The sequence below is a fragment of the Drosophila sulfurigaster genome, chromosome 2L (assembly GCF_023558435.1).
Source record: "Drosophila sulfurigaster albostrigata strain 15112-1811.04 chromosome 2L, ASM2355843v2, whole genome shotgun sequence".
In the NCBI taxonomy this organism is placed as follows: domain Eukaryota; kingdom Metazoa; phylum Arthropoda; class Insecta; order Diptera; family Drosophilidae; genus Drosophila; species Drosophila sulfurigaster.
In genome coordinates, this window is record NC_084881.1 from 1,075,001 (window position 1) to 1,086,643 (window position 11,643).

Below are 11,643 nucleotides of genomic sequence, written 5' to 3' on the forward strand. Positions count from 1 at the left end.
ATTTTATACCGGCTACCCATAGGGCAGAAGGGTATTATTATGACTTTGGTACCAGCAGGAAATGAATGTAAACAGAAAGAAGGAAGGAAGGACCCTATAAAGTATATATATATGTATATTCTTGATCAGCCGAGATGATCTAGCAATGTCAGTCTGTCTGTCTGTCCGTATGACACACTGGATCTCAGAGACTATAAGAGATAGATCTATAATTTTTTCGACAGCATTTGTTATGTTTGCACGCAGATCAAGTTTTTTTTTTTTAATTTTTACCACCCATTTTTGCCCCCGCAAATCAAGACAATTCGCACTTTGGTTAGATTCGAACTTTGGTATATACAATAATAACTATAGTAATTGTGATTCTTGAAAAATTGGTTGTGATCACATAAGAATTGTCGAAGTTATTGCAGAAATACTACTGTATGGGCAAAAACCCCTACTTACAGTTGCTTTGGCTGACAATGTAGTATATTGTGCCGTCTGTGGTATATTTTGAATGCAGTACTATATAAATATATATTTGAGTATTTTTGTAGCGTTTTTGGTATATTTTGAAATTATTTTGTTTTTATTCAAAATGGGTATATCACAGTCAAGCACCCTCGACTGTAGCTTTAATATGCAAATGTTTGAGTGAGAAATATATTGTTTTTCAACACGTTCAAAATTTTGCTCATCTGGGAACAGCGCTTTAATCAAAAATAAATATTTTTGAGTTTTTTTTTCCCTAATATATATATATATACTAATATGATGTATATATATATGTATATATTATATATAATATGTATGACTTATTTTTGATAGGATTTAAGATCTAATAGAACTTTTTCACAAACAAAATTTAATAATTGAGCAAAAAATAAGATAATAGTCATTATAATAATGATAATTATTGGACAAGCCGTGAAGCAAATAATCATTATTTTTTGAGCGAATTAGTAAAACTTAAAACCATGGTTCTAATATTAGATTTTGCCAATATTGAGCATTGCATTTCAATTTAATGATTATTTCTGGAGCTTTTTTCCCATTTCATTAATTTGTAGCTACAGTATTAAAAATTATAAACTTGTGTAAACGAAAATAGAACAGATAGTTATTTCGGTGCACAGAAACTTAAGTTAGCATTTGATAAACCAGTACTATTGGTTGCAAAATTGGCCGACTATTCTAAGCAGATATACAATTTTGATTATACCGATTGTTCCCTTAACATTTATGTATGTACACATAAAAATAATAGCCCACGCAATATTATAATATTGTTATCTATGCGTAGTTTGCATAAAAATCAAAATTTATCTACAGTGAGTGTAGGTTCTCTTCAATGTTCTCTCTTCAAGGAACCTTACCTTAAATTATATGTTTTATTATGGAGGAAGTTGAAGAGAAGCTACACAGGACGATACGTCTAAAATTACACACATCTCAATAGAATTAAATTACCCAATGCTAGATCTTAAGAATATCGAACACTGTTAAGACTTTTGTCTGAAAAGCATTTAACTGTTAAATAGCTTACGCTGACAGCCTATTTAACGGCAGGAAAAATCAATTGAGATTACTATACCATTAACTTTATAACTATACTAATATTTAGCATTATCATTTTGTACTCAAATCTAAAAACAAAATTAAAACGAGCATCTCTAAATGCTTTGAATATTCCACAACTAAACTGCGATTGAATTGTTTATTGGTGGGCGTCACTGGCAAATAAAGTATTTTTCAACACAATTTATACGAAATAAGTTAAAGTTTTGATTCCTCGGTATATAATGTGCCGTATATAAATAAATTGCCAGTAATCTTCAACTAGAAGTTCATACCCAAGACTAAATCTAAAAATATCAAATTCGGTATTGAAAATTAGTAGTTGAATTGAAATATTATTGCGCATTATTATGATGGATAAAAGTAAAAAAAAAAAAAGTATCCTGTAACATTTGCCAAAAGCGTCAATATAATTTCCTGATCAAATCGCATAGTTTATTGGCATACATACATAGCACAAGGTTTCAAGAAAACTTATCGCATTAACTATAAGGTTGAACCAATTTTAATTGCTGGCGCGCTTTGTGTGCAGTGCATGCTGTTGCATTCGTTTCTCGATTTCAGGTCTGAAGTGGCGAATAAGGCCTTGAACTGGCCATGCTGCCCCATCTCCCAAAGCGCAAATGGTATGCCCTTCTATTTGTTTTGAAATCTCCCACAACATATCAATCTCAGCCGGTTGAGCGTCACCTTGAACAAACCTTTTTTTAAATAATAGTTTTGTTAATAACAAATTTAAAAAATAAAATTACTGTTACTAACCGCGTCATTATCTTATTCATCCACCCAATTCCTTCACGACAGGGTGTGCATTGACCACAACTTTCGTGTTTATAGAATGAGATCAATCGCGCAATCGCCTTGATCACATCTGTAGACTTGTCCATTACAATGATGGCTGCTGTTCCCAGTGACGTTTGTGCTGCAATCAAGCCGTCGAAGTCCATAATTACATCATCACACACTTGCTTTGGTATGATGGGTGTGGAAGAGCCACCAGGAATTACACCTAAAAGATTATCCCATCCACCAATGACACCGCCGCAATGACGTTCGATTAATTCCTTTAGTGGAATGGACATTTCTTCCTCCACTGTGCATGGTGTATTAACATGCCCAGAAATGTTAAATAGCTTTGTCCCGGAGTTTCGCGTACGACCAAAGCTAGCAAACCAGTTGCCACCACGACGACAAATTGTTGGTGCCACGGCAACGGTTTCAACATTAGTGACTGTGGTTGGGCAGCCAAAAAGACCCACATCAGCGGGAAATGGTGGCTTTAAGCGCGGCTTGCCCTGTTTACCTTCGAGTGACTCAATCAGAGCGGTCTCCTCGCCGCAAATGTAAGCTCCAGCGCCACGATGCATAAAAACGTCAAAGTCATAGCCAGTACCACAAGCGTCCTTGCCAATTAATCCGGCCTGATACGCTTCAGCAATAGCCAACTGCATGTTGGAAGCCTCATTATAAAACTCACCACGAATATATATATACGCGGCTTGAGCACCCATGGCTCGTCCAGCAATAAGACAGCCCTCAACAAGTTTATGTGGATCATGGCGCATAATCTCTCGATCTTTACACGTGCCAGGTTCACCTATTGGAAAGCGCACAATGTACAACCAATTTATCATATACAAAGTATTCTTACCCTCATCAGCATTCACCACAAGATATTTGGGTCGCCCATCGCCTGGCTTATTCATGAAGGACCACTTCATGCCACTTGGAAAACCAGCACCGCCACGACCACGAAGACCCGACGTCTTGATCTCATTAATGATCCAGTCAGGTCCTTTGAGCACAATCTCTTTGGTTTTATACCAATCCCCACGTTTCTGTGCGCCTCTCAAGCGCCAATCATGACGACCATAAAGGTTAGTAAAGATGCGATCCTCGTCAGATAGAGGCCCAAATTTGGTCTTCAATTGCGGGGGCGGAGTGCCTGGTGGTGGTGCTTGTGTGCTCTGCAGTCGGATCTGCACACTAGGCTGTAGAGCAGCCACTAGAAATAATGAAAAATGCGCAGAGCGTTCACAAGTTTGTTTTGATATGCGCAAAAATTACATAATTTGTTTTACTAATGCAAATGGAATTTGTCGGCTTGTTTATTGACAATGTATGCACAATGGTGAGAAGCCCAAAATGAAATGAAGCACTTTCACAGACATATGCATCTAAAATGGGTTCTATTATTTACCAAATTGTGGTCTCGCTATTAGATTAAATCGCACAAGTGCAGCCATTTTCGGTAAAAATCGACTGACAGCTGTGTCTTGTCAGCGTTGCCACGTATTAGCATATTTCCTACAAGGCTGCCATATAAGAATAATTTGTTGTACCATATTACACAAAAAAAGTAGAACATCAATTACAAAAAAAGACCAATTAAAGCGAAGTTGCCAGATAAGTTGTCAAATTTCTTCTGAACTCGCAAAAACAAAACCGTCCGCAATAAATTATTGCATCATTTATAGCCTATTTTCACTGCACCCAAAACCTCGGTTTTCTTTGGTTTTTTCCCGTTCAGGCCGAATGTTACGTTCGCCCCATGTAAAAACCCATAATAGCCTTTTTCCACCTCACTCAGTTTTTCTACGTTTTTTAAAGTCCCGTTTCGGGGTTTCCATCTGCACGAACCGAGAAATATGCGCAACGGTAAAATTCTCAATATGGCCGCTCTGAAATGTCAGCTGTTCAAATGTAAACACGAGTTGGCGAACAATTCAAAAAACAGCACGTCCATTTTAAAATGGAAAATTTTATTAAATTGCAGGATTTTTATGAGGATTTTGACGAAGTGGAGGGAAAATTAGCGGAGAATAGAGTATAGGCCATTGCCAATAGTAAAGAAATCGCCATCAGTTTGGGGCTATGTATGTACATAAGTAGATTTGCTGGCAGCAATGTAATATTTACATATATACATTTACTTTTTAGCAACAGCATTGGTTGTTTTTGGGAGCGCGATGTTCCTGGAAACAACGAATCATTCTTTGAAGATACTTTTCGAATTAATAGGGAGGAGTTTGGCACCCTTGTGGAGCGCCTTTGTGGATTGGCCAAAAAAGGCACTACATTTCTACTCCCATAACTCGAACAACATAGCCTCGTGGATGCCACTCCACGATATTGAAGGCTTGCGAGTTTTTTGGCTCATCTAAAATATAAACAATTTGCTTTAAAAAGCAAAATCAAATTTTTATTATTCTATTTTCATACCTTGACGCACTTTAATGTCAGCTGTTTTGTTAGTGGTGAGCTCTTTTCCGTTGTCATATCGATCAAAATATCGCATAATTACCCAAAAAGTGCGTTCGCTATTTCTACGTAGCTCGCAAACGGAGAAAAACCGACTTTTTTCACAGTTTTTACTGGTGTAGACAGGCCATAAGATAGGGAACTGAACACTTCTAAAAAATATGCACTTGTTTTTTTGGTTTTACTATTAAGATCTATTAAGATTTTTTTGTACTGGTCTGTTTTCTTCGCTTTTCATGCTTTCGGTTATCCTTTGTTTCCTTGTTTTGCTATAATTTGAAATAATTTAAAACTGTACTGTCATCGAAAATAACTTATTCGATACAAATACCGATTACAGTTTCTACCTCAACCCTTCCTTCTATAACATAGCTGCTATTGCTATAGTCAGATTCGCAGTAAGATTCCACTTTCAAAAAATTTTCAATTTGTTTAGCGCAAACAAGTTATTATTCTATCATTATTGCAATTCAAAATGGCAAATCAGCCCACAAGTATGGAACCAGGTTCAACAATAACAGAAACTATTGAAGAAAGTGATGGTTGTCAAAAATGCGAGGCTTCCGAAGGCGTACCCACGTTACAATTGCGTTTGGAACCGCCTAGAGATGATCGGCGAGTGGTGTTCCATGAAGGTGTGTTAGATAACGAGCATATGAATCGGAAGAAATCCAAGTGTAAGCACGTACATATGTAGTTGCTCCAATGATTTTATGCTTACTCTCGCGGAGATTTTGTGGGTATTCTTTTAGGCTGTTGCATCTACAAAAAACCATTGGCTTTTGGCGAAAGTTCTTCGGAAGAGGATGACGAATGCGAGCATTGCTTTGGTCACCCCGAAAAACGTCAAAAAAACAAGAAGAAACTTCAGAGCTCTGTATCACGTCCATCTACTGAACATTTTGATGAACCTTCTACATCCTCTGAGGCCCAATCGCAGCTAGGCCAAAATGATATACGTGAAACAATCGATAAAGTACTGCCACCAGGCTTTAAGAAATCTGTGGAACCATTGGTATAGCAGAAAAATTTAATACACTTGCGAATAAATGAACATCACCAACACGAAATAATTATTAACTCTTAAAAGCTACAGAGAAAATTTTGAAATGTGACAATTTTTGGGTTTCAACTCAAACGATTCGCTGATATCAATTGGAATATTGTAAGTTTTCGCCTGAGCTTTGGATCGCCACACCTAAAAATAAAAAACCTAATAGATAAGATCCAAGACAATTAATTTTTTGGATTAGCATACCTTGACAGTGTAATCGTCACTGGTTGTCACCAGCATCTGAGAGTCGCGAGGGTTAAAAGCTACACTATTCACAACATCAGCATGTTTAAACTTTGCCAAGCTGATGCCATAATAGCGATCCCACAAATATGCGTGTTGATCCTCAGCTCCACTCGCCACGTACTCATCGCACACATCAAGAAATATGAAAAAGCATTCAGTGCTAGGGGTGTAAGCTTTGTGAGCACGCAGCATGTTGCCCACTCGCTTCAGAGTCATTAGATCAATGACATGTATGTCTATTTCCTGGGCAATGGGTGGTGGTTCAAGAGGATTGGTTATATTATAATTCTTCGGCCATGGCCGCGTGTTCACATATAAGTAGCGATGGTCAGGACTTAATGACATGCCAATAATGTGGCCGTGCAAGTCGATCACTTTGTCTACTTCGTCGAAACGATCTTTAACAGATTCATAGTCCCACCAATCGGGATCATTCCGTGGGTTTTGCTGCTGCTGTTGCTGGGCGGCTCGTTTCGCTGCAATGCGCTCCTTAAGTGTTGGACCAGGATCTAGCTTTTTAGGGAAGTATACGCTGCGAATGCGTTTGAAACCAATTTGATGAGGTGTGAACGTCTTAGACCCAGTCGAAAAAATCAAATACTTGGGCATGCTGTTCTCCATTTCATCGTAGACTTCCATCACCGATTCGATTTCTTCTGCCTCTGGCTCAACGTCCACATCGATGCTTTCATTACCATCATTAAAATAAACATTTGTGGCAGCTTCAGCATCTTTTCTGTACTCCTCAAGATAGTGTATGGTGGAATCAGAGTTTTGAACATTTCTAGCCCTCGATCTTCGTGCATGGTTGTGTTCGTTTATATCGGGTAGATAATTATTATCGGGAGTAGCGGATCGTGTGCGCCGCAAACTAGCTCTATGAGACACAAGATTGCCACTAGCAAACGATGTGGAAGGCACCTCTTCGCTGCAGTTGATAGTCGATGCTGAGCCAGTTTCTGATGGCTCATTGATTCGTTTAAGAGGATCATTAGAGTCGTCCAGCCACGGGCATCTGGCCACCATTATTGCGCGCACCGAACTAGCATTGCTATTGTAGAATTTATATAGCTGGCTCATGATGGGCACATGCTCCGAATCAATTTCTTGATTGGCCTTATTCAGCCATATGACCGAAGTACTCACTAGATGTGCCAACCAGTGAAGATCGCCTGAGAGAAGGTACTGATCGCTAAACCAGGTGCCAAAGATATCGTATGGTCTATTGACGACTCGACAGCGAAGATGGGATTCGGTGGCACCCAGATAAAAAACAGCTATCTCTCCAGAAGTGCTCTGTGGCGACCCAAAGTGAACACCAGATACCAAGAGGAGTGTGTCACTTTGATTAAACTGCGAGTACTGTGTGTACTTCCAGCTGAACTGTTTCATATTGTGCGCATACTTTTCTGAAATGAGATCATGACTAAGATGAATAAAATTCACCTCACACAATTATCGTACCTGTACATGGATGTTGTGCATTCCATACAATAACATAACCGTCCTTAGAGCATGTTGCGAACATTTCGCCGTTGTGAGAAAAACTAACGTGCAACACCTGATGCGTATGTCCGTGATTGTACTCGCTACTCGGCTCCAGACGCTGCGCTTGCACAAAAGGAATGTGCATACTAAGGCGCTGGTATTCAGCTCTCCAGCTCGCAGCACCTGGCTTCAAGGGTATGTTAGGTGATGCTCTAAAGTTTTCTTGAAATTTGTGTCGCCACAGCAACTCGTCCTTGGCAATCGAGTTCCAGCGCCGGCAACAGACGCTGGCTTGGAGTAAATCGTAAACACTTAGGCGAACAAAGACTTTTAACAGTGCGGGCTCCGGAAGTGCCCACCATCCAAAATCATTTTCGAAACCTCTGTTGTCTACAACATCACAGCATACATCAAATTCATCATCAGCAACAACACCTTCGTTTGCATTAGACACCAATCGTGCCTTTTTAAAGGTCAATTCCATTTGATTTTTTTTACCTTGTTTCGCCTTGACCTATAAATGTTAAAAAATTAAAATTTGTTGATGACTCGTAGTAATTTATGTGCTCAAATTGGTCCAGATCGGGATTGTGTTTATGGATATTGCCTAATTTAACGTTGAAAATTAAAAATAACTTTCTCTCAGTTTTTGTTAGTGTTATTGAGCAAAACAGCTGTGCTCATCTCTAGCTGTAACAGCTGTTCGAGAAATAGTAATCGACATCGAAATTTCAAAACAACGAGTGCGTCATCAACATCTGTGGGGAAAAAGTCATCAATGTTTCGGCTTATCAAGAAGATTCTTACATATGTATTTAGTGCAATTATATATGTACATGTATGAGCTTTTAATTTGAGCGTCAATCCACTTTTTAAATCCAAAGATTGTCAGCTGCTATGCCGAAACATTAAAATTACATTATGAAAACAAAAAAAAAAATCGGACTGAAAAGCTGCAAAACACAACACACGTTATAAAAGATGGGACGTGATCGATTATTGCTCTACAAATGTCATTGGGATTCTTGCAGAGAAACGAAAAAGATTGGGTACTTGTGATGGACACCGGCAGCAAAACCAACATTAAATACTCAATCAGAGATATCTTCGCCAGGCGCAGAAGGAGGTTTGCAACTGCAACCCTTAGTTTATCGAAAACGTCGTTGCAAGCAATCCTTCCACTAGAGAATAAGCAGCCCATACAACAGAATGATGTATTGTATTTATATATACAGAGTTTGGCAGTTGGCAATGCCACAACAGCAGCATGTGTGAGCTAGTCGACCTTCGCGCTAACTCAATATGTGCAGCTAGCCTCAAAAGTCATTTATTTCTACACTTTATCTTTCGGTAGCTTGGCTGCCCCATCAGAGCGTTTACCAATGGAGGAGAGTGCTTGCTGATAGTGCTTAATCGACTGGATAGGACAAAGCTTAGAGTTCCCACCAAACAGTCAACCTTTTTAGAGCGTTGTAAACGAATAAAAGAAGCAAAATACACGGTTTTATTTTGAAGAGGCAATGGGATCACCGCTTTGTAGCATTTTGCACAATTATCTCACATTAACCATACACAAAACTTGAGTAATAGTCTTGAATTTCTTCATAAATCGGAAAACTTGCCGCAACTTTCCTTATACAAAAAAAGCCTCGTCCACTTTTTATCTTGTAGCATATCTTGAGAACAACTTTGCAGGCGAGCTTGGACTGAAAGTACATATTTAGCAACCGAAAGGCAAATGTGAATTTTTTGCTCCATTTTCGATGTTTTGTTGGCATGCGTCGATTGAGCGAAAATACTTGGGGGAGGCAAGTCAGAAATAAAATACAATACATCTGTGTGTTTTTTTTTTATTCACTCACAAGCATATGGATAATTTTAATTATTTTTGCAAATTTTGAATTACCTAAAATATCTCACCCATTGGCTTAATTGTGATCTCGTGTATCTAACAAAATAAGAATTTTAGTAGGTTGGAGTTGTGTAATAATGTTTTTGTTACCTGTACATTAGGCGGTGTACGAAGCGCATAAAGTATCGCATCTGCAATGTTCGATGGCTGTAACCTCGCCATATTTTTAACGTAAAAATGTATCTCCTCTGGAAAAATATTGGTATTGACAGCCCCCGGACAAATGCCTGTGACCCGCACCTTGCTCGTGTGTAATTGAAACTCTTGTCGATAAGTTTCTGTAATGGCTGTAATAGCAAATTTCGTTGCTGGATATATATTGAACGAGGGTAAAACACCAATAAAGTTGAGCACTTGGTGGCCAGCGATGCTGTTGACAATAAAAACATGACCCTCAGTATTGCGACTCTTAAAATTGTGAAACATTTCACGTGTGCACCAAATGACCCCCATCAAATTAGTGTCGATAACGTCTCGCAGCTTTTGCGTGTTCCGTGCTGCAACTAATTCAGTTTCCCGAGTAATGCCTGCATTATTAAGAAGAACATCGGCGCCGCCAAGCTCTCGTTGTATCCAGTCAAATGTACTTATGACCTGCTCTTCCTTAGACACATCACAGCAACGTGCTATCAAGTTTTGTTTTAGATTGCTCGGTAGACTCTCACTTAACTCCTTTAACTTTTTTTTCCCGTCGTGCCAACGCCACCACCCGTAAACCAGCCGCAATCATTGCACGAGAGCAAGCTGCTCCTATACCGCTGCTTGCCCCAGTGACGACAGCCAACTTGTTTTGCCACCGTTCCATGTTTCCAAGTAACTAATTGAGAATGCCTTATGCTACGTCTGTGGTAAGCTTTGGCGCACTTAAGAGGCTTCGTTTTGTACAGGTCAATGTAGGCTAATTTCTTGCAAAATAGGGCAATCCCTTTTATTGTTCCGATAAGTATAACTATTTTTCTTATCCTTGAAAAACAAAATTAGAAAGAACATAACATTATTTATTTGTATTTTATAATCCATTTTTGAATGTATGAAACCTAATTCTCAGATACTGTAACAGATAGAGCTATAATTATTACCGACACCCAAGGTAGAAACGCATTATAACTATGTGGTTCAAGGAAATCTGTGCAAAAAAGAGGCATCTCCGACCCCATAAAGTATATATATATACATATTCTTGATCAGCGTTAATAACACAGATTATATTGCCATGCCCCTCCGTCCGTATGAGCAGATCTATGTGCTTAGAGACTAAGAGATAGATATGTAATCTTTTTTCGACAGCACTTGTTATGCTTGCATACAGTTTTTTTTTGGCACGCAACAAGCGAAATTTTGCAGTTATAGCTTATAATATTAGTATGTATGATTCATGAACATTTTACTGCATTCAGATACAAATCTTTGGCTGACAATCTGGCACTCTGAGGTATATTTTGAATGGTACTTGTGGTGTGCTTTGCGGTATATATTATATAATATTGGACTGTTTTACTTTCTTCTATGGAATTTTGTATCTTAAATAATATTTCTGATACTGAAATATTTGAATGGCCTGAAGGAGTAAGATTTGCTTCTGGCTTTTCGATAATCCCAATATATTTTCAAGAGATAGAAATCAAATCCGAAACACTAAATTTAATTAAAAATGTAGCCAGTTCTTTTGACAGGTATGATTCCTAGTTGTAAAGAGTTTGCAGCGTTACATTATAGCTTAGTGGTAGCTGTACAAATATCGAATATTTAGTCTAGGTTTTAGGTAGTATTGCCATATAGATTCACTTACATTGATTATCGTGTAACAAAGAATGCGGTTATGCAAACAAAGCGTTGCTTTTTTTGAGTAACCAAAATAGTCCTCCGGGCATTGGTTCGATTTTTTGTTGTTGTTCTACCTGCTCAGTTTTGATTAGAAATATTTGTCCAAGAAAGACCATTCGAAAACATAATCGAATAGGAGCATGCCCAATTACTATTTGGGAATTCAAAATAGTTCAATAGCGTCAACATATACGCCCAAAGGGATAACTTTTACATTTGCAACTATCGTTAAAAATAAGACTTGAAAAATTGACTTTCTGATCGCCTCACCAGAAGGTCCTCCGCATGTCAATATAAG

General features: G+C 38.3%; 4 protein-coding genes and 1 long non-coding RNA gene across 5 annotated transcripts; 2 read left to right on the forward strand and 3 right to left on the reverse strand.

The window, feature by feature from the left end:
• Window positions 1-1,970: 1,970 nt before the first annotated feature.
• Window positions 1,971-3,899, reverse strand: LOC133842543 (NADH dehydrogenase [ubiquinone] flavoprotein 1, mitochondrial). Its single transcript, XM_062275689.1, has 4 exons — window positions 3,761-3,899; window positions 3,212-3,565; window positions 2,323-3,157; window positions 1,971-2,261 (listed from the first exon to the last, which is right to left on the reverse strand). The coding sequence occupies exons 1-4, from the start codon at window positions 3,804-3,806 to the stop codon at window positions 2,066-2,068; spliced, it is 1,431 nt and encodes a 476-aa protein (XP_062131673.1). The 5' UTR covers window positions 3,807-3,899; the 3' UTR covers window positions 1,971-2,065.
• A 1,397-nt stretch (window positions 3,900-5,296) lies between these two features.
• LOC133835102 (E3 ubiquitin-protein ligase PPP1R11) lies at window positions 5,297-5,894 on the forward strand. The gene is made up of 2 exons (XM_062264985.1): window positions 5,297-5,498; window positions 5,574-5,894. Exons 1-2 carry the CDS (start codon window positions 5,297-5,299, stop codon window positions 5,840-5,842), a joined length of 471 nt encoding a protein of 156 aa, XP_062120969.1. The 3' UTR covers window positions 5,843-5,894.
• On the reverse strand, window positions 5,614-8,325 carry LOC133835097 (F-box/WD repeat-containing protein 5). Its single transcript, XM_062264970.1, has 3 exons — window positions 7,586-8,325; window positions 6,080-7,530; window positions 5,614-6,019 (listed from the first exon to the last, which is right to left on the reverse strand). The coding sequence occupies exons 1-3, from the start codon at window positions 8,091-8,093 to the stop codon at window positions 5,912-5,914; spliced, it is 2,067 nt and encodes a 688-aa protein (XP_062120954.1). The 5' UTR covers window positions 8,094-8,325; the 3' UTR covers window positions 5,614-5,911.
• A 130-nt stretch (window positions 8,326-8,455) lies between these two features.
• LOC133835104 (uncharacterized) lies at window positions 8,456-9,891 on the forward strand. Its single transcript, XR_009893515.1, has 2 exons — window positions 8,456-8,823; window positions 8,964-9,891. It is a non-coding gene; the product is annotated as an uncharacterized LOC133835104 (long non-coding RNA).
• Window positions 9,439-10,433, reverse strand: LOC133835101 (farnesol dehydrogenase). Its single transcript, XM_062264984.1, is given in 3 exon segments — window positions 9,439-9,557; window positions 9,612-10,205; window positions 10,207-10,433. Coding segments are annotated over 3 exon segments (756 nt in total). The 5' UTR covers window positions 10,327-10,433; the 3' UTR covers window positions 9,439-9,515.
• Between the last annotated feature and the right edge of the window lie 1,210 nt (window positions 10,434-11,643).

Excerpts from the sequence above, each read along its gene's own strand:
- LOC133842543 (XM_062275689.1), bottom strand. The coding sequence starts at position 3,806 with ATGGCTGCACTTGTGCGATTTAATCTAATAGCGAGACCACAATTTG. Across the intron at positions 3,566-3,760 it reads AATAGCGAGACCACAATTTG|TGGCTGCTCTACAGCCTAGT; the intron begins GTAAATAATAGA and ends CATTATTTCTAG. Across the intron at positions 3,158-3,211 it reads TGTGGTGAATGCTGATGAGG|GTGAACCTGGCACGTGTAAA; the intron begins GTAAGAATACTT and ends GCTTTCCAATAG.
- LOC133835102 (XM_062264985.1), top strand. The coding sequence starts at position 5,297 with ATGGCAAATCAGCCCACAAGTATGGAACCAGGTTCAACAATAACAGAA. Across the intron at positions 5,499-5,573 it reads GAATCGGAAGAAATCCAAGT|GCTGTTGCATCTACAAAAAA; the intron begins GTAAGCACGTAC and ends GTATTCTTTTAG.
- LOC133835097 (XM_062264970.1), bottom strand. The coding sequence starts at position 8,093 with ATGGAATTGACCTTTAAAAAGGCACGATTGGTGTCTAATGCAAACGAA. Across the intron at positions 7,531-7,585 it reads TGCACAACATCCATGTACAG|AAAAGTATGCGCACAATATG; the intron begins GTACGATAATTG and ends ATCTCATTTCAG. Across the intron at positions 6,020-6,079 it reads GTGACGATTACACTGTCAAG|GTGTGGCGATCCAAAGCTCA; the intron begins GTATGCTAATCC and ends TTTTATTTTTAG.